This window comes from Grus americana, chromosome 2 (genome assembly GCF_028858705.1).
Source record: "Grus americana isolate bGruAme1 chromosome 2, bGruAme1.mat, whole genome shotgun sequence".
Taxonomy (NCBI): Eukaryota; Metazoa; Chordata; class Aves; order Gruiformes; family Gruidae; genus Grus; species Grus americana.
In genome coordinates, this window is record NC_072853.1 from 134344820 (window position 1) to 134372030 (window position 27211).

Sequence of the window (27211 nt, forward strand, 5' to 3'; positions counted from 1 at the left end):
GAGAGTTATGAATGTAGGAATGTTAATTGGGCTAAAGCAAACCTGATGACTCAGCATGTACATATGATCTTTCTCTTGGAAGGGAAAGAGAAGGATCTATGTGCAGATTCTGTAAAAGTATAAAGCAAATATTTCCTACAATTTCAATCATGAAAACCAATTCAATTTATTTACCTCTTATCATCTTTTACATTTAACTGAGGTTCCTGATTGATGATATTCAGACAATGCCTCCCCCCAAAAAAAGAAGCAGGGTTTATTTATTTATTGGTTTACAACTAAGAGTATGTTGTTATTTGTTTGTGAGAGACATCAACTCAATTTAAAATGCATGCAAACATGAGGAAAAGTGAAGGAGAACATTCTCCATTTCAAAAGTCTTAATCAAAGTGAAGATGGTGTGGTATGTTCTCATGCTTCAGAGTGTGTTTTTCTGACCTAACCCAGATTTCATATAACAGCCACGAGTGCTATTTTAAATCTCCTTGTTTGCAGACTAACAAGTGTCAACATTTTGCCCTCTCGCTTGGTGATGATACAAAGAGTGTTTCTTCAAAGGCAAGCTGAATATTGACCAGAAATGTAATGATGAAATTTGTTTCAGTAGGCTAGTGTCTGAACTGATTTAGACCACTAATTTATGATGCCCTAGATTTATGTTTGAGTTATCAGATGTTTGCAGATACTGTTTTATTTTGTAGACAATATACAGAAATGTGTTAGATGACGTGTATGAATATCCCATTCTTGAGAAGGAACTGAAAGAATTTCAGAAGATACTTGGGATGCATCGTCGTCAGTAAGTATTGATTATATTTGTGATTAAGACTCCTTTTATTTAGAGTGTAATTTATTTCTGTGTTCACCTTGTAATTCAGTAAAGTGATGAGTGATACAAGTACTATATTAATTTTTACAAATCATCTCTTCTTTAAACTAAAGGTAGATTATTCAGTTTTCTCTGGTGTTTGTTGGGTGATGTGTGTGGTTCAAGTCACTCCCATCAATTTTGATTGGAATGACTTGCAAGTAGAGTAATATTTTGTGGAAAAGCTGGGAAAATTTCCCTCAGAAACTGCAGTCTGTGACTTCAGATGGGACGTTCATTCTCATTCTCTCTCTGCAGTCTGCAGTACTGAGAAGCAAATCTCTTGCAATACTTGTCTCAGGGTTATTATTTTACTAATAATTATGGTATTTTTGAAAGATATTTCCTTGGCACATTTTTCCAACAAATGGAGTTTGTTTCCGTGGTTTGGCCGTTGTTGAAGTGGGAAGAGCTGCGACCCTGAGGGTGACCCTGACTGCTTACCCCAGGGGCCCAAGCCCTGTCCATGTTCGCCAGCAGCTTGCGGGCTGGCAGCGTTGCTTTTTACTACATCAATTGTGCGAGTCACAGAAAAGTTTTCTGGCTGAGCCAGACACCCTTAGCTTTCCCTGAAGGAGCTCTGCAGCCATTCTGCAGTGACTGTTTAATGTTAAAAACTTTCTGATGTTGTAAACTTTGTAATAGCTAAAACTTCCTTTTCCTAATCTTTGGCTGGAAAGAATAATTTGGATTTTCCTTTTTGTTTCAGCACTGTAGAGGAGTATTCACCTCACCGAAAGGTAACACAAACCTGATTGTTGCTGGTTGCTAGATAACTTATCATCCCCTTTTCTTCCCCTCTGCCCACTTCTCTCTCTTTTCTTGGCTTCTCAATTGAAAGTGACTAGTGGCCAAAAACATGACAGGATACATCAGTGAGGTTAGACCTGCAACATTGCTTAATGAAATTTTTTTTCCTGCCAGTGCAGCCTGGATATCAGCTGTGTGAGCTAACCTGCAGTGGCCGTGACAGTATTAGCATCTTAACAAGATGCTCTGAGATGTCAGGATTCAGGAGAGGCCTGGGAGCGTGTCCCCACTGGGCTGGAGAGATGTAGCAACCTGGGCAAACCAGGCTGAGCACAGGCATTGACGTGGATGTCAAGTAGATAGAGCAAAGGGAGGATTTGTTATGACAAGGACAAAGAAAGAAAGAGGAACATGAATCTGTCTATTTAACTGGAGAGAGAAGATGCAGCCAGAGAAAGTTGGTGTACAAACTGCGCAGAGGTGAATTGCTGTGCTCGTCAAATTTACTGGCCTGAAGCTGAAGTGTGTAATAATCTTGAAGTGTTACTGCAGAAACGTGGAAGGCAGAACGTAAGATTGTAGTGAAATTGCTAAATAGGCTGATTGGTGCATTGGAAACGTATATAAGAATAAGTGTATATGAAATGGGCTCTGAACATGACTACAGAGAACCTTGAGTCATGCAGGCTACTTAGCTTTGGCATGTCCCGCTTCCTCCAAAATCCCCACCTTGGCCATTATTTAGTAAGGCAAGTCCCAGTTTACTGATCCAAGAAGGGGTGGGTGGATTTCCTATACAGAAACCTTTTTGGCCAGACGTACAGGCTGAATGCTGTGTTCTGTGAATTACTGCTTTGTAAAGGGCAGGGATGCAAAGAGTCCCTGTTGTCTTTTTTTTATTGTTTTTTTTTTCTTCTCTCCCACTCCCTCACAGAATAAAACCTTTTTCCACCAGTTCAGTCTAAAGGAGAACTGGCTGCAACACAGAGGAACCATGAATGACACAGAAGAAAGTAAGTATGATTGAAAGAGTGGAGGAAAAACTCCAAAACTGCAGAATTGTTTCTCAAGGGCTGCCCATAATGTAGATTTTTTTTTTTTTTAACTGACGTACAGCTTCTGAACAGGACCTTAGGGCCACAAAAGAAGAAACACTTGACTGTGTAAGGTTACCTTCCTGCCCCCTACTTTACAGGGGTTCGACAGTGACATGGTATCTCAAGGGGGTTTTGCCCCATCTGGTTCCTCGAGCAGCCCTGTAGCAGAGCTGTGTGCCTCCCAGGAGTGCTGGCAGCCCACCCAACAGGCGTTATTCCTGCTCCATTTCATGCTTTCAGTCTCTTGACCGAGATCTTTGTTGTGAAAGGTGAATGAATAAGCCTGTCACATGAAATGGGCCAGGACTTGCTAACTCAGGGAATGCACGTGAGTTCCTTCTCTCCTCGAAAACATCTCTGTGTGGAGTGCAAGGTGCCACTTTCCCTTCATTGCTACTAATGCAATAACACAGTGAGGCTGTCAGCCTCCTGTAATGCCTGTACGAGGAAGGAGGCAGAGAGGAGGAGAACACCATGTACACAAGCAGGGAACGGGCAGAAGGACCTCCTACCTGAAAGTCTTGCCCTTTGGTGATATATCTTTGTTTCTCACTGGGAACAAACCTCCGGAAGTTCACTTGAAGTCAGTATATTTTTAGTGCTCATTTGTGACAGAATAAAAACTGAGCTCCTTCAATGCCAAGTCTTTCTGCACAATACATGCTGCTGATAGATATCCTCTTTCCGTGCTTCAAATATAAGTTTATTTGAGGTTTATGTTATCAAGGCTGCTTCTAAAAATGTCATTTCTGGATGAGGACCTCCACACTCATTCTTCTTCTTAAAGTCAGACACAGCTCATGGGTGAATGGGGAGGGAAATATGCTGGCACCAGAGAGGGGATAGACTGCACAGCTGTGGGGACAGGAAGGGCAGGACGCAGCGAGGCCAGCCTCGACAGGGTTAAATTGCTTTTATCTCACTCCTTGAGAGCATAACCCATGGAGGATGATGGGATTGAGGGAATGAAATAGCAAAAGTGAAGTTGGGGAGAGGAGAGGCAGGTGCTGAGGGTGGACATCCAAGTCAGTGCAGTGGAGTGCTGCTGACCAGTGGCACTTGTGGAGGGTGGGTCTGTCCAAGGTGCACCATGCCACTTGACCGGAGGCAATTTATCTCCTAACGTAAGCATTACCAGGGTGACCTGCAGCCTATGGCTGCTTCCTCCCACTGGCATTCCCTCCTGCATCTCACAGAGGAGCAGCATGGGCTCCCGGAAGAGACGACATGGTCCATGCCAGCAGATACTGCAGATGGGACGCTTGAAAGGTGCATGGGAGAGCAGGCTTGGGAGAATCAGTAGGGTGGTGGTGCTTGAGAACCTACCTGTGGGTTGGTTTAGTTCAGTGTTAAACAAAGGATATGTCAGTAGCCCAGTTACAAATTAACATATTTCTGTCATCTTCCCCTCCTGAAGGAGGGAGAGGGGGAGATTTCAAACAAATTCACTGTAGGCAAGTTGTGTTGCATGCTGCATATGGAGGCCGAATATTTTCTGTCAGCTTTTTTAAAATTTATTTTTCTACCTAGTAGTTTAGAGTGCAATTTGATGTCTCTATCTTTTCATGAGTTATATCCATTCTGAAGAGAGATTCTGCCATAGGATCAGCATCTGATTTACTGTCTGTCAGCAGAGACAGGTTAAGAAAAAATTATAAAATCAAATTGCTTTTCTTCCCCAAGGTTAAATGTTAAGTTCTTCCTTCCTTCTCATCCTCACTTTTCCTTTACTACAAGACAAAAAATAGATATTCTTGAGGATACAGTTATTAACTGCTTCTGGCATGGTCTCAGTTAATGAAAGTGCCCTGAAGCCATGAATATTTGTAGAACAAGCAAAGAGCTAGTGCTACATACATCTGTCAATTAAAAAAAAAAAAAAAAATCACAGCATTTCTGGAGAAGAAAAATTTTGTCTTACACTGACATGGTAGCAGCCTGTCTGCAACAAGAAGTGCTAGAGTAGAAGGAAATGGAAAATTTAATTAAGCACTGAAGTGAGTATGAAACCAAGAGTTGTGGTGATTCTTATTAGCAAATGTTGTAATTTTTGAAATATTTATGCAAGTCTGCAGCTCTGTTTCTTCCAAGTATGGCATCTGTATTTCAAAGAACTGGCTACAGGAAACTCGGCAAAAGATGCAAACCTAAAATTCTGGCAAGCAGAGAGTGCGTACATCCCTTTTTGTAGCAGAAAGAAAGTACTAGCTGAGCTGACCACAGCATTACTGCTAGGATTCTCCCTCGCAGAGCCAGACAGACTCATGGACTTCAGTGGAAGTGATGAGCCCAGGGAATTTCTCCAAACCAGTTCTTTTTATGTGTGCTGCAAGTGATTCAGGGAAAGAGTTGTCAGAACTAATTGCATTGCTGTTTGGGCAGCCTCTGCTGGTGCTAAAATATTCTGGCAATGCGAGTAGTTTAGATGTCTAGACAGATAAGCTAGTGAGAGTGGCTGAAGACCGGGGAGCGCTGTTCTGGCGAAGCCTCCTGTTCCAGGTGGAAGTGGAGGTCCAAAATAATTTCCGCAGCAGATATAAAATGCACTGAAAGGACGGTGATTTATCTGAACCTAAAAGGAAGGGATAAAAGATGGCAACAGCTGAGTTTGCGAAGAAGATAGGCAGTAGAGGAGGTTGTCCGTGACAAATCTTCACAGTATGCAGCCTTAAATAGATACTGCTGTGGGGGTCTCTGTTTCCATTTGCTTGTGCTGCTTATTTCCCAGGGAGAGGAGGTGGGAAGGGAGAAAATGGTGATGTTTATGCTTAGTTTCATGTCCCTGTGGGTCAGGGCACAGCAGCTGCCCTTCCTGCAGCCAGGCAGCCGAGGCATCGCCATGGTCGAGTCTGCGAGATTCTCCCCTGCGCTGTTCAGGTGTCTCTGCCTACTGCTGAGCGTGTCTTTCTTCCTTTGTGCAGTTTTCTGCCGTGTGTATATAACAGAGCACTCCTATGTCAGTGTGAAAGCTCAAGTATCCACTTCAGCTCAGGAGATACTGAAGATTGTAGCGGAAAAGATCCAGTACCCAGAGGAGGAGTTGGCGCTCGTGACAGTCACGTTCTCTGGTGGTAAGTAACTTCCCTTCATCTGCTTACTTACCTTTTAGTGCATCATGGAAGGGAGGCCTGACATTTTCTGGTCCAAGGATACAGCTGTTGCTGTGTGGGCCCACAGCTGGATGACCACGGGAACAATGAGGAGCTGCTTCCCAGAGAGTTGTTTCCATGGCAACAGCTCATTCTTGGGTACCATCGGATACAGCATCTCCTTGCTGGGAAGGGAGTGCAAAGGACTCTGTCTCCAACAATATTGCAAGATTTTATTTTTTCCCCACAGATAAATCTCCTACTTTTGCATTTAAATTAATTTGGAGGGCGATGAGGCATGGTTTGCTTTAGAAATATAAAAGGGAATAACAAATACTGTATGTGTGGCTGTTTCCTCATTTATGACATGGGTAATGAATATTCTCCAGCAGAAAAGAGGGAGACGTATATTTGCACAGTTGAGATACTGAGAGCAATCTAAGCAATATTTTGTTAGCAGTCTTGCTTACAACTGACATTTTTTGCCTGTTATTTTAGTGTTTCTCATTGAACTTTTTTAAGGAAGACCAGACTGATCATGGGTTGATACAGCCAAATGCCCAAGATTTTCTTTGGTGTCTGTCAGGTTTCAAGCTCTTTGGTCAGATAGTTTTGCTCATTGTGGTGTTTTTTGGCTCTTAGGGAACATACAGGAAGCAATTTAATTAGGTGCATGGAAATGCCAAGCTGGATCTCCAAAAAAGACTAAGTGTGTGGAATATTTTGGCCATATTCTCTGATAACATTAGTTGGTGTCGATCCCCTGGGACAAAGGATGCACTGTCGTGGTTTTACCTCAGCTGGCAGCTGAGCACCACACAGCTGCTTGCTCACTCCCCCCCCCATCGGGATGGGGAAGAGAATTGGAAAAGTTAAAATGAGAATACTTGTGGGTTGAGATAAAGACAGTTTAATAGGTAAAGCAAAAGCCGCGCACACAAGTGAAGCAAAGCAAGGAATTCATTCCCCACTTCCTGTGGGCAGGCAGGTGTTCAGCCATCTCCAGGAAAACAGGGCTCTATCATGCGTAACAGTGACTTGGGAAGACAAACGCCATCACTCCGAATGCTGCCACCCCCCTCACCCTCTTCCCCCAGGCTCCTTATAAACTGAGCATGACGTCATATGGTATGGAATATCCCTTTGGTCAGTTTGGGTCACCTGTCTGTGTCTCCTCCCAACTTCTGGTGCACCCCCAGCCATCCTGCTGGCAGGGCAGTGCGAGAAGCAGAAAAGGCCTTGGCTCTGTGTAAGCACTGCTCAACAATAGGTCCACAGAACAAAAACATCTCTATATTATCAATGCTGTTTCCAGCACAAATCCAAAACATATCCCCATACCAGCTACTATGAAGAAAATTAACCCTCTCAGCTGAAATCAGGACATGCACCCTTAGAGATATGGCGCTTATTGCTACTTCTTTGTTAGTCTAGTTAAATGAAACAAATGCTGGCTTGTTCTGTTTATTTATTTGATTCAGAAGTTGAAGGTCACGTTTTTCTCCCCTGCCCCGAGCTCAATTACATAACCATTTTTTTGCAGGGCACCATTGTGAGTGGCAGGGAGATGGTGCCCTGCTCTGGCTGTTGAGAGCCTGGGCAAGGAGCAGCCACACGGGAGCATTACATGCAGGTGTCCTGGCCAGCCGGGCTACATCACTTGCAGGCATACTCTTTTTACCCTTGTGTGTGCCCAAATTTGCCTTCAGTGTGTTTTACGCCACTGCAAAATCACTGTGCTGCTGTTGGTTTTCAGGTCTTGTGCTCAAGGTTTGTTCTGATAGCAATAAATCTGGCGCTAACTGCCTACTTAGCTAAAGAAAACCAACAATTCATAAATAATGAAACACACTATTATCTTTATACCACATTGGTTCCCAAGAAAGCCACAGAATAAAAGTGGTTGCCACTTGGCTGTTCAATAAGAAACAATAATTAAAATGCAGGTACAATAGGACTGTCATTTGTACATGACCATTGTAACCTCTGAAATGTTATTTAGTCACATTGCCTGAATTGGAGATACCACAATTTCAGTATCTTTGTTATTATGCATTGTCACTCCTGTGCTGTGAGCAATAAACACCAGCCTGCCACGCTTTTTTTTTTTTATTTGGTTTTGGTTTTTTTTTTTTGCTATTTACATGATTCGGAAGTGTAATCTCCTGTCCACTTGGAGGGCAGCAGTATGAGCATTGGAGAAAGTGTTTTTATTGTACTGAAATGAAGAAACAAGCTCTTTTTATTCAATTTAGCCTGAGGAAACATACTGGCAGTTCAACATAAATGTGTCGGTGTGAGCATGGCTAAGAGGGAAAACAGGAAAACAGTCTGAAATGGTGTTTGGCTCTCAGAGTCCTCCTGGTCCTACTCCTCCCTCATGGACAATTAAAAGTCCAATGTAGCTGTCAACGTGCTTGTAGTGCTTTTGGGTCTACATCCATACAGCCACTGTAATCAAATCTCATGTGTCAGGTCTCCAGAAGATTACTTGGAGCCTGCAGGAAGAGACAGTTTTCCCAGGGCAGTTTTTCAGCTGTGTTCTGGGTTTTCCTTTATTTTTCCCCACACCTTTACCTGGTGCATCCAAGATTGCCTGGAGCTGAACCACTCTGGAGTGGAGAAAAATAAAGTCCTTTCTCTTTGCTACCAGTTTCATGTGTCCTGCTCTTTTACTCAGATGTTTCCTAAATGAATTGCTGTAGTTCTAGAGGAATTTCTGTAAATACTGTACTATAAAGGACTCTTCAGCTCTGTTCCATGGGGTGAATTGCCTCGAGCTGGGATCCTTTAAACTTCTTTTCCTGTTGAATGGCTGTGGCTACTGATGACATCTCAACCCCTGCTCTTGTCTGCCAGTGACACACAACAGCTCGGTCTCTGGAGCGAGACACTTTGCTCTAACAACAGTCACTATATTTACATTAGATACACTGGGTTGAAATGAAGTGTTCTATAGTGCGTAGGAGCTTAGACTAGATTATTTAAGGGTTTCTTTCTGTTCTATCCTATGTGAAATCCAGGTTGAAAGCAGATGTTGGAAGTTTTTGTGCTGTAGTCCAGTATCAGAGACATCTTGCCTTTATTGTGCCTGAGTAGTGTGGAGATGCTGGTTCCCATAGGGATTGGATATGATGCTTAGTTACATTCTAATAAGTTGATGTGGCTTTACAAATGTATTTATAATGTTTTTCTCATATTTATATCCAGCTTTTATTCATTTTCTGAAGCTTTTGTGTTTTGTTTTGTGTTTTTGCAGAAAAACATGAACTACAACCAAATGACTTGGCTATCTCAAAATCTTTTGAGTCATCCAGTCGTATGTTTGTCTACCGAAAAGATCTGACTGATTCTTTGGTAAGGATCTGTATTGCATGATTCCCATTTTTTATTTGTCTCATTCCAGATCAAGAACTTAATATTCCTCTCAGAGTGGTTTTTCAATACAGAATTTATTTTTTCTTCCCTAGTAAAGCTTACTGAGCTGCTCTGTATCTGGAAAAAAAAAAATCTTGCATTAACAGCAGTTATTGGACTGAACAGTAATGGAATTTGTTCATCAATTTCAAACAGACCAAAGCTTCTGTACAGCTTAAATCTTTCAATCTACATCAGCCTGGAAAAGCTGACTTGTGCTTGCACAGGACTGGATGGGATGAGGATTATTTGGGGCCCGTGTCACTCTTCTGTCCCCCCCCCCAGCCCCTTGTGCCTCTGTAACACTCAGAGTGGCTGGTACATAATCATACAAAGTGATGGACAAACTCTGTGGAATTACTACATGTAGAAATAGATGTTGTGTGAGTTCTACCGAATTTACTGGGCACCAGTGCGACCCCAGTGTTGTGGCAGCTACAGGGTCAGCCTGTAGTTGGCATGTATCACTGGTGGTATCTCCCCTTCCCTTCCTTCTGTCCGTCCGTCTGTCTGTCTCTCCATCCTCTTGCTGGTGCTGGGGAGTGGAGCAGGTTGAAGGGCAGCAGATCTCTGTCATTCCCTCTGTCCTCAGAAACCAGGATTGCAAACTTTCTCCCTCCGTGATTTCCCAAAATGTCAGTGAGGCAGGAACAATGAGGCACTCAAAGAATTACTTTTTCAATAGTTTTCTGCTAATTATGCAGATCTTTTGAGGAAAGCACAAGGATGGTATCACAACTGACTTCTATGTGTTGTCAGTACCAGTAGGGATCTCTGCATTCATCCTAGGGATGAGAAATGTCTATTTACATTTTGTTGGATCAATGTACCCCGAAGAGCTGATGTGCTGCTGTCACTGTAATCTGTCATCCCCGTTATCTCCGGTGTTCTAGCCACCTCTAAAGATGTGAATATTGAGGGACGGCTTCCAGTGCAGACAGGTGACAGCCAATCTAGTTTCATTAGTTACATAATAAAAATAGCAAAACTTGCTGTAACCGTCAGAAATATAGCACCAAAGTAATAGCTTAACTGATAAGAATAATCTTTCATCTTGGCAGATAGTTCACATGCCAAGTTTCAGCCTGATGAGGTCAAAAAAACCAAGACAAATGCAGACCTTTCAAAATGTGAGCTAATAATGGAAATGTCAAATGATCCTTGATACCAACAGTACCAGTGCACTCCAAATAATGTGCTAAGTAACTTTTATGAATCAGGACCCACAGTGTTTTACTGTTTGGTATGTTTGATTTACGTTTGGAGTAAATTAATCATAAAATGGATGGATTTACGTTATTTGTAAAGGTGGATTGGTGGGCAAGTTGTGTGTATTTATTCTAAATCCAGTGTGTTTGCAGAATGATTCCTTTATCTTATAATACAAAAATTTCCTGGTGTCTTAATTCAGATTTTATTTCCTGATGGCTTCAGGGATTTTATTTTCATTATGCTGTCTGCTTGGTCAGTGTTATACTCAAGGTTTAGAGAGACAGAGAGAGGGGCCTAATCCAATAGGAAGTCATTGATCCTATTGACCCATTTCCTTTTTCAAGCTATTTATTAAATAGACTATAACACCTTGATTTTGATTAGTGGCCGGGGGGCGGGGGGAACCATCAGAGTGCTCTTAGAGAAGGTTCTTACTCAACTCTATTTTGTACCTTGGTCCAGTAGCTGTTTCATTGCAGAACTTTTGGGTTTGCTCAGGATTTTTTTGCTCTTGGCTATTGATTTAGAACCCATTTGCTGAAAATGAGGAATTGCAGCAAAGGTCTGTGAGAATTTTGGGAATCAACACCTGGGATCTTGCTTTGGAACTAACAAACTTTGACTGGAGCCTCTTCAATGCAATTCATGAGGTGAGAAGCACCATGTCCACTTCCAGGTATATTACTCTCATGCAGCATTGTGCTGTTATGATTTCCTGAGTTGCACGCATCAGTATTCCTTGGTTCTCAGTTCACTGTCCTGGCAGTATGATTTGGCAGCTCTCAGTAGTGGTGGCATTGAATCAGGTCCAAGACATGTGTTGCAAGGTTTGTAACTTCCCTGTGCTGGGGCATCTCGTATGTTCTTTGTATACTTGATGGGTTTTATGGAGATTTGCCTCAAGAAAGTGAAAGAGCATGATTATTCTCTAAAAACTGTCTGTGTGAATATGTTATATATGCAAATTGTCCTTTGCATTCAATGATGTTCCAGTAAATACAGGACTCCACAAATAGGTGTCCTTGATATCACTTTAACCACAAAAGAATTCACAATTTCAGCAATTTAGATGGTCACATTACTGTTCTTGTTAGGCTTCAGTGAGATAAAAAATACCGTGCAGGCTTTATAAAATGGGATAATGGCCCACTTCAGTGCCCATTGGGTTGTTTCAATGACTTTGATAGGTTCTGGTGTGAGCCGCTGAGTAAAATACAGTTACTAATACAAAATGTCACTTGAAAATATCAGTCACTGAAAAGCATGGTGGATTTCTGACAAAATGAATGGGAAATTCCCTTACTTTTCATCAGATGCTTTCCTTGATCTTTCATTTTAGCTTCCTTTATTCAGCTTAGATACTTTAAATCTAGAGCTGGTCAAGTTTGGTGTGTGGTTTTTTGATTTTTTTTTTTTTTTTTTTTTTTACACAGCAATCAATGCCCACACCTCTCTTCCTGAAATCTGGGCTATTTTTAGGAAGAAGTTTGAATGGAAATTTTTCAGATTCTGCAATGCTCTGATATAGTTCTGTATTTCATCACTTCTGTATGAAAAAAGAAAGACGGAGATTGCTTATGTGCTATATCTGGCTGTAGCCAGAAGTGAAACTGCAGGAAATCTCACTAAGAAAAGTGCATCTTGCAGGACTTCCAGTCCACCAGCCTCTAGACTTTGCTAAGTCAAACCTGGACCCTGAATCATTTGTGATTGGCTCATGTATAATAAAAAAATAACCATCTGTAACCAAGTCTTGTTTCACAAACATACTTCTAAATGATTTGTAATTCATTTACATTTAAATTGGTTTTATATCCCTAATAATGTTATCAATGTCTTCCAGCAAGAGCTGATATACTTCACGTTCAGCAGACAGGGCAGTGCTGAAAACACCGAGAATCTCAGTCTTCTGCTTCAAAGGTGCAATGAGGTCCAGCTTTGGGTTGCCACTGAGATACTCCTCTGCAGCCAGCTCTGCAAACGTGTACAGCTAGTCAAAAAGTTTATCAAGATTGCTGCCCAGTAAGTTACTAAACCTGCAACAAAAATTCTTGAATTCACATGCGTTATTTGGTGGGAAAGGAGAAGTAGAGTTTTCTGTGCAAGAGCAAAGAAAGAAAACTAATTTGTCATCCCACATTTTAACAGTGTAGTAAGCATATCTGGATAAAACGGTCCATAAGTAACAACAGCAAACACTGGCCAAAACTAGATGTGGGGGGCGTATGTGCTGCTCAAATCTTCCCCAGCAGCGTGACTGCTGTATCTGCAGCGTCAACAGCAAAATCCCTGATGGTGCAGAGATACCTCCTTTCTTAGCAGAGATAACCTGAGGACCGTATTACAAAACTATTTGAGCAGCAACACAGTTATTCCCCAAAGACTACATGGAAACAAAAAAACCCCTCTGTCGTAATCTTGAAAGTGCTACATCTAGAGGGGAAACTGGCTGCAGTAAGCTGTTGCCCTGTGGTGTCCTCTCTGGAGTACTCCATTATTTATTGGAGAGGGAGATCTTAATTAATTACATTTGATGGTCTATTCTTGCACTATTACTAAACAGTGCTGGCATTTATTCTATGACTTGGAACAGAATACAAATATATACTGTACAGAGAGAGTTCTTTTCACTGTAATAACCCTTATTTTAGTAACCAAGGGAATCGAGCAATTTAAATATGTGCAACCATTCTCCTTGCCTCTCTCTCCACTTGTTGGTCTTCTGCAATATTTGAATATGCATGTTCATGAAAAATGTATAATTTGTTCCTTCATTGACGGGGTTGATTTAATTTGCAGTGCACTTACATAGAAAGGACTGTTCTCAGCTGAAGCACTGCCTTTGGTGAAATGAATTCTTCTAATCTAATCTAATCTACTGTAACTCATAAATGTGATTTGATTTAGTTTGCAAGTTGTATGGTATCCAGTAATACATTCATTTTCTGCCGTATCAATGGCCAAATTTGGTCCAATTATAGCAAAAACAGTTGGTTCTGTGTGCCTGCCTTGCACCGCAGTAGCATTAATTTGCATTCCAAGAGAAGTTTCGTGTCTGTCCCACATGAATAGGAAATATTTGTCACCAGACTAAAATGTTGCTCTATTTGAATCAATTCAATCTCTGTTAAGTGAAAAGCCAAAGTTGTGGAGACTAAATGCAGTTGTCAGTAAACAGTAGACAGGCTCTCCCAGTGCATTGCAGAAGCACCCATCATTGTAGTGTGTAGTTTGTGACGTGATGAATACACAAATAAGTGAGTCTGTAGTTTGCTAGAGATCTTTTTTTCATCAGAAAAGCAGCTTTCTGAAAGAAGACATTATCATATCTCATCACGTCTGGAAGAGTTGATGAAAGAGGAACGATTAGGGTGTAGGGATGGTGTGCCAAGCACGGGACTCATCATGAGGCACAAGCCAAGCAGCCCTGCTATTTTGTTTATGACTAAGGCAGAGACATAGGAAGCTGTTCTCTGCTCCCAGATTTGGCCAGGAATCTGTATCTCTGACTTTCAGCTTGTCAACAAAGCACCAGGACTAAGATCTCATGTTCAACATTTGTGTGCTTCATTGCTGAGGAACACCTGAAGAAGATGGAAGGCTTTTTGCGCAGTGTCTCCATACATAAAGGAGAGACAGAGTTTTTGAGACATGGATACCTACACTTCTCTTGATGAGCTAGTCTAAAATAGAAATCAAGTGATTTGATAGAGAAAATTAATTAGCATGTTGTTAGAAATGAACATCCCGAGGAGCTGTAGAAACAGGTCAAGGCAGGGTTGGAATAAATGGATTACAACAGCAACCTTCTTGCTTCCCAAACAGTGGCTGGCTGTGAAGGATGTACCTTGTGAGAAATGGGCCCATCCAGTAGACACTTTATCCGAGCTGTGCTGGACACCTTTCTTGTTTTGGAATGAATTACCTTTGGGAGCTGCCTGACTTTAATGATAAAAGGAGCCTGAGCAACAAAGTTAGGATTAACTTTAAGACAGCTGAAGTGCGAAATACGCTGTCTCAAGATAGTACACAGTGATGAGTGCAAGCTTTGTAAAACTCGTAACAAGTGCTGGCGTGTTTCCAGTCCAAGGCCTTGGCACGTACTTTTCCCTGATGATAAATCTCAGTGAAGGCAGTGGATTAATTTGTACTTAAAATTATCTTAAAAGAGGATTCTCACTCTCCCCCCCCGCACATGTATGTTTATAATGGTCTTCAATAATCTACAAGAGAAAGGGGAATCTCCCTGTTTGAAAAGGACTTGATCTTTCAGGATTTCAAATTTCCTAACGGACTAGAAATAAGCAGAGTCTGGTTGTATATAGTAAAATGTCAAAGAATAGAAGTATCAAGCACATTCTGCAGGGACCTGTATTGGAACCAGTGCTAACTGCAACTAATTTATAGGGATATATAAATTCAACATTAATCAGATTTTCAGACGATAAAAATGATGAGGGATTGCAAATGCATTGGAGGATAGAAAAAAAAAAAGAATGATCTAAGGAGGCTGGTGGCATGTGCAAACAACAGTAGGATAAGATTTAATTTAGATAGATGCAAAGTAATTCAGCAAGGGAATGCTAATACTGAGCTGAAGAAATAAATGTATGATTGTAAAGAACAGTACTGTGACAAAGGTCCTTGGGTGATAATGGATGACAAATTAAAGGCAAGGACAAAGTGTGATGCTGTTCCAAATAAATAATTTGATATTTGTTTTATACTTGCATAGAAGAAAGGTGTAAGAACGTAGAGCCAAAACAGTAATTATGTTTCTCCTTCCCTCCCCATTGTCTCACTACATCTCCTTGGTAAAAAGGAAATGCATGAGAGAAAAGTTAAAATAAATTACAAAGAATTCAATGAAGGATAATAACAATATGGAAAAGTAGATTGCAGCCCATGACCACAGAAAGGAATTGAAGGAACCAGTGATGTACAATTTACAGAAAAGATGAAAAAGGGGATGAAAATATTTATAATACAATAGAATAGAAGTCAAGGAATTATTCTGTATGGTAAAGGACAGCTGAGAGTAACTTGAACATTGAAAAGGGAAAATTACTTTTGACAGCAAAGGAAAAAAAATAACGTACCAACAACAGGGTTGATGAGACAGTGGAACATTTGCTAAAAAACTTCTTAGAGACCCCATCACCTAGACTGCAGGTGGCCATGAGAGGACATTTAATGAGTTCATTATGTGGAAGATGATTGTATGTTAGTCCTGAGCGTTGAAATGGGACTCAGTAACCTAGGATACCTCTGCATTCCATTTCTCTCTTATTCTGAGTACAAAAAATCAGAATACAGTGTTCATATTTTTATTCCGCAGCTGTAAGGCCCAAAGAAATCTGAATTCATTCTTTGCTATTGTTATGGGTCTCAACACTGCATCTGTCAGCCGGCTGTCTCAGACCTGGGAGGTAAGACGCATCTTTGTTATCTTTTAGACCCTGTCAAAACCATTTCTCGCAAAGGTGGTATACTGGTGAATTAAGTTTTCTTTCTAATTATTGGGTTTTTGTGCTGAAATCAAACAGGCAGCAAGTGTAGGTAGAGAAGCTTCTTTGTGACCTGAAACATTCAATACACGGCTATTCAAATAAAACCTAATGTATCCTTCCAAAGCTTTTAAATAAGAACAACGTAAGGAGATCTTACCCTCTTTAAAAAAAAAAAAAAAAAAAAAAGTCAGGTAAATTATCTTAGCATTTTAATTAGATGTCAGATTATAAGGGTGGCTCCAAACAGGCAATCCCTTATTATGGAATAATTTCATTTAAAAAATACAAAGTGGAAATAAACCCTTTTTAATTGTCCTTGATCAGCTCTTCTCCAGCTGCTCATTTTGAACAACAAAGTTAGGAAATGGACCATGAATAAGGAGCGTACTGGAGAACAGAGATTATCTGCTAAAGAAGCTACTGGTTGCTAGACAGAGCATGGGATGTTTAGAGGAGGGTCCCACTGGGATCTGTGTTTATATTGTGGATTTTTTTTACATCCAAGTAAATTATTGAGTGGTAATATCTGCAAGCTTACTATACCTGCTGATGAACCAAAAATTGGAGAAGGGGTAATTTAGTGTAATGGAGTGAACCCTCATGCCTCCCCCATGCCCCCAACACCACAAGTGGGCAGTGCTCAAAAAATGTCAATCTGTAATACAAAGTGTCAGAGAATGGCTGTCATCTGCTGCATTGGAGGTACTCTTGAGCACCAACAGCTGAAACCAAATGGCCATCAGAGACTTACAAACCTATCTAACACCATCCGGAGCCAAATCTTCCCCCTTAGCTGAAATCATGCATATGGAAGCATCACTGCCTATGTCAGCAGCTTTGGCACGGAGAGAAACAGGGGCAGTGACTGCTTCTGTGGGAAGGATTTTATAGGGACTTGGACAGGCAAGGAAGAACTGTCTTTAAATAACAGGTAAAGCAAAAGTTTTAGAGAAAAATACATACCTGAGGATGACAATACAGAAACTCTTTGTCTCTCTGACTTTTAAAATGCCTTGCCCATTAGGGAACATTTGCCCTTGCCTGCTCTTATGGTTGCCTTCCTTCCATTTCCTTGGGCTTTGGTAGCAGAGTGGAAAGGACTAAATATTGTACCAAAGGCACCCACCCGGTGACAATGGTGTCGATCTCTCCTGCACAGAAACACACAGAACTCTGTTGTGTGATGAGACCTCTGGAGATCATGTGCTGCTAGTGGACTTCTCTCAGGAAAAGCAGAATATATTGCTTGTCAGAACAAGGAGTGCATTTGCTTATGTATCATTGTAAATATGTCACGTTTCTGTCTCTAAAATATTTATGAAGTCACATGCATATTTTTTTTTTTATTATTTGTAAAACTTTACTGCACTGGAAATTTCAAAAGCAGAAGGTTATTTGCATTAGTAATATGACTTCTAGAAAGTAGAGCAATGTTTATAAATTAATTATAATTACTTACACATGTAAATGAAGCCACCTAAATTTAAGCAACCATTTAGACACTAAATTATATTGGCTCTGCACTTGAATTCTTAAATAAGTAGTATGCTCCCAAGCATATTCTTCTACTTTTTTCTACAGCTTGCAGTGTCTTAATGAGCCTAACTTTCCCTGATTGAAGATATTAAAAATTTGCAATTGCAATTCCATCTTCAGTTATTTTACCATGTTAATCATACAGCACATCTACTTAATCTTAATTGTTCTAAATCCCTTTTCTCTTGGTAGTGTCATTGTGGCTGTCAGGGTCCAAGGACAAAGGCGGGACAGGATTTATACTAAGATGGGATATCTTTTACTGGACTAACTAGTATGGTTGGAAAAAATAGACAGGCTTTAAGGTCCACACACCATTCTTCAAGTCTGAAATACCAGGAGCAAAATTGAAACTGAAGAACGATTGCTTTGAGTATAATGAGGTGAATCCATTAAAGCATCTTGGAGATAAAAGGGAGCAGATGCTTGTGGAGCAAAGCGGGTGTTATCATGTAGGGCAAGAAGGTAGTTTGTGCCTGGGCTCCCTTGGAATGTGGTTTGTGTACCTCTTGGTGGGATTAGGGTGAGATACCATAGATGAAGTCATTGTTTTTTTAAGGAAAGTTCTCTCTGGCACCAGCATGTGCCAGTAGTAACGCTGGTCAGCCCCGGGGGCGATGTATCGAACGCCACTGAGCGCTACACCTGCTAATTTCTAGAACTCATGTTGTAGGGAAAGATTGATTACAACAAATGATTTAACTTGGACGTGATCACAGTATCAGAATTCTTAGCCTGTATTACTGCTCCTAACTTGATATGGATACTAAGGTAAATGCAGCAGACATGGAAGCTAGGGAAGAAAATAAAAACAGCTGCTAACAAGCAGCTTCCATAAAAGAAGAATGCAGGTCCCTGAGGCAAGGTGGCAGGGTCTGGTGCCTCACTGGCATCGCGCTGAACATGGTCTGTAATTAGGGCTCTTGGAGCTAGGGAGCAGGGTTTAACTGCCTGTTGGTACTTATAGCAAGCGCTTCACACACGACAATCTCATGGAAGAAAATGCCTCAACATTTTTCTACCTAAATCAGCTTTTTTGGTTTTTTTTCCCTCTGTTTTCCCCACTTCAGAAAATTCCTGGGAAGTTCAAGAAACTTTTCACTGAACTTGAAAGTTTGACGGTAAGTATGGTGTTGACAGCAGAACGGCATTGCTTGTCTTTACCTGCCTTCTTTCTTCCTAATTTATTTGGAGGCTGCCTGTCATTGTCTGGAGCTGGAACTTGTCATGTCAGATCCGTGATTTGCCAAAGGCCACACAACCCACCAGAGCTCAGAGGTGGTCTCCAAACATGAAAAGGAAAAGGCTGTATTCCTGACAGCTGGAGGAAGGGCAGAGAGAGGCAAATGTAGTGTCGGTTCCCCAGCATCCATTTGGAAGCCGTTCTTTTGCTATGGTGGTTAATCAGCCTTTATCCGAAGCAATGTGCTGTGGATCAGGAGAATGGGAGGACAGCTGAAGCTTTTTTTTAAAAAAAAAAAAAAAAAATCAAAATCTGAGGCTAAGGGTCTTTGTTGCCATTATCAAAGCTGAATAAACAAGTGTTTCCTCTGGCTGTCATGGAAGTGGGTGCGTGGTGAGATCACTGCCTGGCATGGGGAACATGAGATCCAGCCTTTAACGGCTGTCACGCTTCTGTACTTAGTGTCCTTTATAAATGAATGTGTTTTCAAGATTATGTGTGAGCTGGTGAACAAAAATGTTCGTTTATATGGGAAATTGAGATGACTTTTTGAATTACTTACACAACACCACTGAAACATACTTTCATTTTCTTTGAAAATCTGCAATATGATCCATTGATCTGAGAGCAGTTTTTGTTGGGATTTGTTTTGTTGGTGTTTGGTGGGGAATTTTTTTTTTTTTTAAAAGAAATTAATCGGCAATACATACTGTGATATGATTTGTGCTAGATAGTAAGCTGAAGAGATTCTGCTAATAGAAATTTGTGGGGAAATGACAGAGCAGTCCCAGTGAATCTATTCTGCAGCTTACTCCCATTTTAGCACTGCTTCATCTAAAAGAACGTAATTGCTTTTGTTTCTTTCACTGTTTACGTTTCTTGTTCAGTTTAGTAAGTCACCTAGCTGAGAAAACCTTTATCTACCTCGTTTCCTGAAGAAACCTGTTATATCTAAATCATGTTCAGATCATAAGCCCGTAATGGATTTAGAATTGCTCTTTTTATAGCCTATTGATTTTTCTCTCTATTACCCAAATGGTTTTGTAGGACCCTTCTCTGAATCACAAAGCTTACAGAGATGCATTCAAGAAAATGAAATCTCCAAAAATCCCCTTCATGCCCTTACTTCTGAAAGGTAATGTTAAAGCTTGGCTGGCTCTTCTTCTTTGTGGTTAATTAAAGTAAGTGTAAGGTGATTTTTTCCTTTAGGTGGCCTTGTGATAAATATGTGGCAGATGTGGTGGTATCTACAAGATAGCAAACACTTGGTCTGGATATTAAACCGCTGCCTTTTAAGACAGGGGGAAGATGGCAATTTTCACACAGGTTTTTCACACTTCAGTATCTTCTCATCAGGTGTGGGTAGAGCAGTGTGCCACTGCTTTGGCCGCATCCTCCTCGGTGGAGAAGTGAAACCTTGCAGACCCCTGAACGGGGCATCAGCTACGCTGCTGGTCTGAGGTGCTCGCCCTGCCAAAACTACCTGGTGTCACCCTGAAGGCAGAACCTGCCCTGTCTGTCTGTCCTGAGAGGAGAGGATTGTAAAGTCTCTTATAGGTCTGAAAGAGATAAATAAAACATTATTATTAAAAAATATATTAAAAAATATATTAAAAAAATTTATTAAAAAATAAATTAAAATAAAACTACTTGCTTAACGCAGTGAGCTAGGCAGCTAATTAAGTGGCAGGTATTTCAAATGTTCTATTGTCTTGGAGTCATTAATTATTAATTTTCTTATCTTTGAACATGGCAAATTCATTTGATTATTACTGTATTCCAAAAGTGTTCTCTTTAGGCTGTTTATTCCAACCTGCTGCTGCAAGTTTAAAATGTTTGAAGGCAGTTCTCCAGATCAGTCGGTGACAGTTTGGGAGCCATCAGGCACTTCCCCTCTTCGCACACATCAAAGGAATTTGCATTAATTCAGATAGATACAATTATCAAAGCTTCAAAATCAATATTTTTTCAGTGTTCTCAAGTATCTCTTGTCTGCAAACAAAGGCAGCAAACATAAACAAATAACCTGTAGCAATGATGTTTGCACAGCACTACAATATAGTGTATAAGAACATGCGTGTAAGCAGCATTTACGTCTCTCAGACGTATTGGAGATAGCAAGGAGGCTTTGCAAAATAATACAGTAATCTTCTTCAATACAGTGGTCCAGAAGGAGATATTGCCAGGGTTGGTAATTCCCAAAGTATTGCACAGTACATAGGACTTTGTTCCATGTCATGCGTGTTTGTATTAATGTTCTTTCCAAGACCAGTAAAATAAGTATTGATAGCCTGGAAATCATTAATAACTCAACAAATCACTGTATTTCAACACAAGAGGAACAAAAGTAGTTTCAACAAAAACCTGAAAATTATTAATAACCTTTCTTTAATGATGAAAAATAATTCTAGAGTGTCCTTTTAAAGTTAATTAAATTTAAATGCAGAGCGCTCTTACAGCACACAGACACGACTTTTGAAAATCAGGCAGATTTTTCAAATACGTAATAAAATACTGTGATGTACCCTTACAACATAGCTCAGATGCAATTTTCTGCTCCACTGAATTTATCTAGACTTTTAGTTGCTGGCAGCAAAGCAAATTTCTGTTCCTTCCACCCTCAGAGATATATACATTGCTGTCATTGACTTAAAAAGCTGTGTGGAAATTTTTGCTTCCAGTAGAAGTTCTTCATTAGAAGTGACGGACGGTTTTTAGCTGCATTGGTACAGAGACAAGTAATGCCTATGTCCTGAAGCCGTGTCCTTTCCCTTTCCCTGGGGGCCCCAAGGCAGCCTAGCAGAGGAGGTGTAGAGAGTCCTGCTCCCTCCTTTCCCCCTGATTTTTAAGATGCCGCTGAGGGGCAGAGAGGTGCTGGAGGCATCCTCAGCATGTGCCGTACTTGCCCCACTTGCTCAGGAGTGCCGGCTGGCATCCTGCGTGGCTGGGCTGGCCTCCTGCCTGCCCAAGGCAGACCCCAGCCCAGCTGCCTTGGGGTGCAGGACCTCTCCATCACCCCTCATGCACAGCTCTGCCTAATGAGTCCCAGCCTGCAGGTTTCCACCAGCATATGAAGCCATTAACATTTCCATTCTAAGCAATTCAAAATGTCCCTCAGGCACAGAGCGGGTCTTTGAAACAAAAGGAAATAAATCAAATTGGCTGTTTTGGGGGAGCATGAAGGGGTACAAGATGTGACAAAACAGCCCCCAGTGTCAGCTGCAGGTTCCCAGTCCTAAAATCCCCCGAAACTAGGGGGACCAAGTGGGCTTCAGAGGGAGTCCTGGGGATGAGCACAGGAGCAATGCTGAGATGCACAGTTAGATTGGTGGGTTGGAGGTTGTCACCACTTCTGAGAGGGAGATGTTGCCCATTTACTGTGTGACATTTGCCTGCTGGAAGACACAGCTGTGACTGTTAAGAAGTAATGGTATCAGAGTGCTGTCTTGTTACAATAGTGCCGTCTCCTCCTGCTACTCCTGGGTACCCGCACATCCAGGAGAGCACTGATAGGGGGCATGGCAGTGAGGGTGCTCCTGATAGTGTTTTCAGTAACCTGGAGGATGCACTATTGGAGGTAGAGCTTCAATCCCCACAGATAATCTGTCCATATCCTTGATACTTCATGTCCAAGACAGGTCTTGCTTTGTGTCCTAACATGCATTAGAAAAATGGAGAAAATGACCTCAAGTTACTGTTTTAATTGTAATCTTAGTTTAGTAACATTTTTTTCGCCAGATATTCCCCTCTCTCCAGTTTATTCCACTGTGTTCAGTTCCCTTCCTGGAGCCAAATGTAGACCTTTTCCTTTTCCTCTCACTGACCTTTTTGGTGCCTTTGCAAATTCTCTCCAACAACACTGTGTAAAAGTGTTTTTTCCCTAGCCATAATGCTTATTTCAAGGCTTTGAACTTCAGTTTGGTGGCTTGTGTTTAATCTCCCCAGCTGGTCACTGCTGTAGCCTCTGTCTCCGTGGGGGGACTTCAGCGTCATTGTGTCCCATAGAGCAAGGTGAGGGGTGTCAGAGCTGAGTACGTTGTCTGGTAGCTCTGTCCCCACGGAGCTCTGGGCTCAGGGACCGGCCAGCCCCAGCCTGGGCACAGCCACGGGCAGCGTTGCCCACTCGATGCCGCAGGGTGGGGAGAGCAGGTGTGCCGTGAAGGGCCATCCCTCTGGATGCCCCTGCCTGCTCCCAGGCATCTTCTGTATGATACATATGCACCCCAGAAGTGACACAGACCAGGTTTAAAAAGGAATCTGTGCTCCCGCTTGAAAATGCTCCTGCTGCGTTGTTTACATCGTGTTGCTATTTGATAATCTCTGCATGTTATGATACCAGGCTTTTGTTCCCTTGTCCAAAGGTATTGTGTCAGTTCTTAATTGGATGTTTTCCTCTTTTTTTTTTTCTTTTTTGTTGCTGTTTAGTCATTTTACTTTTTTATATTAAACAACAAACAAAGCCATGAAAAATAATTCTTTTTCCTTTATTTTTTTTCAGATGTAACATTCATCCACGAAGGAAATAAAACCTTTCTGGATAACCTTGTTAATTTTGAAAAGCTGGTAAGCTAATTTTGTCTTTCCTGTTTTTCAGAGAGATTCATATTCTCTTCTTCCCTTTCCCCTCCTTATCTTGTAAGACTAAAAGGTTTTTTTCTGACTGAATTGGGAAGAAGTGAAACAAGAGTAAAAAAGAGCAAACAGGATAAAACAGCCAACAGTTTATCTCCCCTTCGCCTTTCCTCTGCACCTCTCTCTTCTCACTCCTTCCTCCCCCAATTCTGTGTAAAATGGTTAAGCCAGTGATGGCCAGCATCGGTGCCACACAGGCCACTCAGTTTTCTCTCTTTTGCACTGCCTCGTGGACTATTTCTCTTCAGTTAATTTCTCTTGCTTCAGCTTTCTCTGAATTACGTTTCCTTTTTTTTTTATCAAGGCACTAAGGAAAAGGTTTCTCTAGTTTATCACTTGCCACTGGTATGCTAATTCCAGACATCTTAAATTAAAGTAAAATTTTTGATCTAGGTTAGGTGATGAAGAAAATAATGCCTGAAATATGAGTTAAACTGACTGTAAATACCACTATACTAGCTTTTACATAGAGGGGCACTAACTGACATAGTATCTTTGGCCACATCTACTCTAGGCATCATGTGACATCTACTCTGGCATGATATTACTCATTAGATTTCTCTAATTTGCATATTTCATTTCTTTGTTGATAACATTTTGGTAGTACTGAAAGCCACAGTTTGTATATCTGAACAGTGGTGGAGTGGAGAGACTTTGATTATTTTTTGTTGTTGTTGTTGGTCCAGAGCATTTGATCAAGAAACCAAAATGTTCTTCCCAATGGCTCTAGATGTGCCATGGGATTGGTAGTCCAGATGGTGCCTGGTGAATTGTTCCCAACTATTTTCTCCATGTGTTTACACTTGTTTGAGAATGAGCATGCAACCATAGAGTTATTCATGAACCAGATGTTGAACTTATTTTCACATCCTGTCATAATGTACGTTGTCTTTCAACTTACAAGCAGATGTAGATTTTGACTTTTGAACCTGAACTTTTTTTTGTGTTTTCTGTTTGATTTCTGTACCTTTTATTGTTGCAGAGTTTACAAGAACACTGATTTGCATTTAATGAAAGGTCTTCTTGTCCCAAGTCCATTAACTGTTTGACCTTTAGGTGTTTGCATAAAACTCATTAGCATGCTCTTCTTCATTGCCTCTTGGAAGTACATCCAATTAACATGTAAATTAAACTAGCCTTTGATGCACAATAATTGTTACTAAAATCCCCCCACTGGCCCATATATTTATTTAGTGAATGTGTAGGTTCTGATTCTTGTTCCAGTCTTAGCCAGACCTTGTTAGTTTGTTTGTTTGTTGTTTAATCATGTATATGTTTAATGTATGCTGGGCTTGCTGGGTAAGATTTCCTCTTCTTTCTGTCACCATTGTGTCTCCAGAGGCTGTGGGAGCTTTGCTAATTGACTTCAGCAAGCCAGGATTTCACCTTTTCCATGCAAATGGATAATGGGCATTTTTAAATGGCAGAGGGGGAGAATCTGAGGTGATGGTGGTGGGGTGAGGGTTGTTCAAACTGACACTTCCTCCAAATTATTAGTCAGATCACGCCCTCAGGAACCTGCTGTCTCGCGGAGCTCTGTGTACATATGAATGCAGGCAATAGTGCAAGCTTAGGAAGTGAGGGCTTGGGGGAGATTTAAATACGAGTGTACGGAAGCTCAGGCAGTGCACGTATTACACTGGTTCATTTGGATGCTAAGGTATTTAGTCAATGGGCATGAGCTTACTAACAAGATGCATCACAGGTGATCTGGTATACATCAGTTCACATTTCTTTTCTAATTATAAGGGCTTTGTCCCAAGGAAGAATGTCTTCCTTGGTGTTCTATTCTGTGCTGAGCACTTCCTGGCCACCGCTGAGAGAAATTAGGATTGACATTGACTCCTGCTTGGTTTGGTTCAAGCCACTGAACCTCACCTGAAAATTTGCTGTTGCGGAAAAAGAAGAAAAGAATTATTCTACCATAGCAGATATTACTGCTTTGGGGAAGGAACTTACTGTCATAAATGTGTAGAATTTCTACTTATGAATTTCAAAGCGAAGATGGTTCCTTGAATCTCCATTTAATTTCTGCATTAAACATCTCACCTGAAGAAGGACTTGTCAGTCTGAACCATTGTTTTTTCCAACTATATCAGTTGGTTTAATAAGAGATATTCTCTCTCCCTACAATCCCTGCTTCTTTTACATTCTTAGAGCATCGTGGTCTCAAGAATCCTACCGTGACTGAACTTGATTTGACATGACGTGATTGCAGCAAAGACAAAGTTAATTCAAAATATAAAGAAGGGAATTTGCAAACAGAAGAAAATGAAACTATCTTTTGTCTCAGGAATGTTACCTAGTTTTAGCAAAAGTTGAAGGGATTGCAGTGGTTTGTTTAACTCCATGTTGGCTGAATTCTAGTCTAGAATAGCATTAGATCGATAGTTAGTACCGTGCCCACTGCCTCAACTAAATCTGAAGGAATAAATGAAAATACGGTCTTATACTGTTGCATCTCAAGGTATTTCCATGGTATTTACTGAGCTGCTTTACTGAAATGTGGGTGCTTCAGGTTTTTTTCTCCAGTCAGCCGTCACCCATATCTTAGCAATGACATGTCTTAGCCACACTCCAGCAAGCTCTAATACAGGTCAATGGCCATTACCATTTTAGATAATACCTTCTTACCTAGTGCCTTCAACTGTAAGGACTGTGTACATACAGCTGAAAATTCTTAGCTCCCGCCCCCCAAATATCCATGCAACTCCCAAGCCTGAGTTTTTGCTGTCATCAGTTAAAGGAGCGCTATTGATCCAAGGTAGCTGGTAGGCTGAAAGGCCACAAGAAATGTGAGTTACTCATCACACTAACAGTATGCAAGCATACCTGTTTAAACAGTCAGGAAATAGCATTTGCTTTGCAGATGAATTGGCTGATTTTTTGTATTACAATTGGATCCCAGAGAGCTGAAAACAGACGCTGAGAAATGCCTAATTAGGCTACTAAAGCCAGGAGATTTGAGATTCTGCTTTAAGAAAGTATTACACCAAAGAGGTTCTTCCATTACCAGAGCATCACCTTCAGAAGCCGGTCTTGGGATGGACCCCCACACTCACTGACCCAAAGGAGAAACAGCAAAGAACGACAGTGTGTGTGATAGTGGGGTCTCTCTTACTTCTAAAAGCCAAATGCAAAGAGTATCAGCAGCAGCACCGGTGGAAGTTGTAGCTCTCCCAGTACTCACACTGTTGATCATGAAATCCAGATCATCTTGTTAGAACTTCATTATAATCAGTGCAAGGACATCAGCACAAGAGATTGCATGATTTCATGGCAAATGAAGCACAGCGGGTAGCAAGAGAAATTATTTTGATTCACTGATGAGGGGAATATGACGTTTCCATTAAATGTGCTCTTGTGATAAGCTTTTCTGTGGAGGAGCCTTGTAAGCCACTCCCAGGGTGTCGAGAGATGAGCTGTTGTGCGTCATTTTGATCTTAAACATGCTCTACTCAAGACAGTTAATCCTTTCTTCCTCTAATTATTTTTGAGGGAGATGTGAGAAGAGCAGCTGTTTGCATGAGCTATTATATCATTCTTGCTAACTGCAATTTGTTTAAATTAGTTACTAGATTTGGTGAAGGGTTGCCACAGAAACAGTCAAATAAAGAAAAAAAAAAGTAATGCCTCAAGAACTTTATGGGCAATATCTAGTGAAAATGAACACACTCCACTGATTTATAGTGAACAATTCCAGTTTTCATAAGTTGAAGACCTGAGCCTGAATGAGAAACCAAACTTAAACCTTTTATTTCCTCTGCTTAATCTAAGTGAACATCCAATACCCCTGTTAGCACCAACTTTTTTTTAAAATAGTATACCCACAGTATAGTCTTATTTAGTACGTGTCTGCAGAGATGTGAGGGTGCTTGCTCTGCAGCATTTAGGCTATGGGCTGTTTTTTCTGTGTT

General features: G+C 41.0%; 1 protein-coding gene across 3 annotated transcripts in view; it reads left to right on the plus strand.

Annotated features, from left to right (window-relative positions):
* The window catches only part of RAPGEF5 (Rap guanine nucleotide exchange factor 5), a 160294-nt gene that overhangs the window by 125384 nt on the left and 7699 nt on the right, over nucleotides 1-27211 (plus strand). For all 3 annotated transcript variants that reach the window (XM_054815308.1, XM_054815306.1, XM_054815307.1), the window contains exons 14-24: nucleotides 702-799; nucleotides 1578-1608; nucleotides 2553-2631; nucleotides 5637-5786; nucleotides 9064-9161; nucleotides 10961-11083; nucleotides 12277-12455; nucleotides 15772-15862; nucleotides 18550-18600; nucleotides 19710-19797; nucleotides 23161-23225. In XM_054815308.1, the coding sequence (XP_054671283.1) occupies nucleotides 702-799; nucleotides 1578-1608; nucleotides 2553-2631; nucleotides 5637-5786; nucleotides 9064-9161; nucleotides 10961-11083; nucleotides 12277-12455; nucleotides 15772-15862; nucleotides 18550-18600; nucleotides 19710-19797; nucleotides 23161-23225 (1053 nt within the window). The remainder of the gene's footprint in view (nucleotides 1-701; nucleotides 800-1577; nucleotides 1609-2552; nucleotides 2632-5636; nucleotides 5787-9063; nucleotides 9162-10960; nucleotides 11084-12276; nucleotides 12456-15771; nucleotides 15863-18549; nucleotides 18601-19709; nucleotides 19798-23160; nucleotides 23226-27211) is intronic.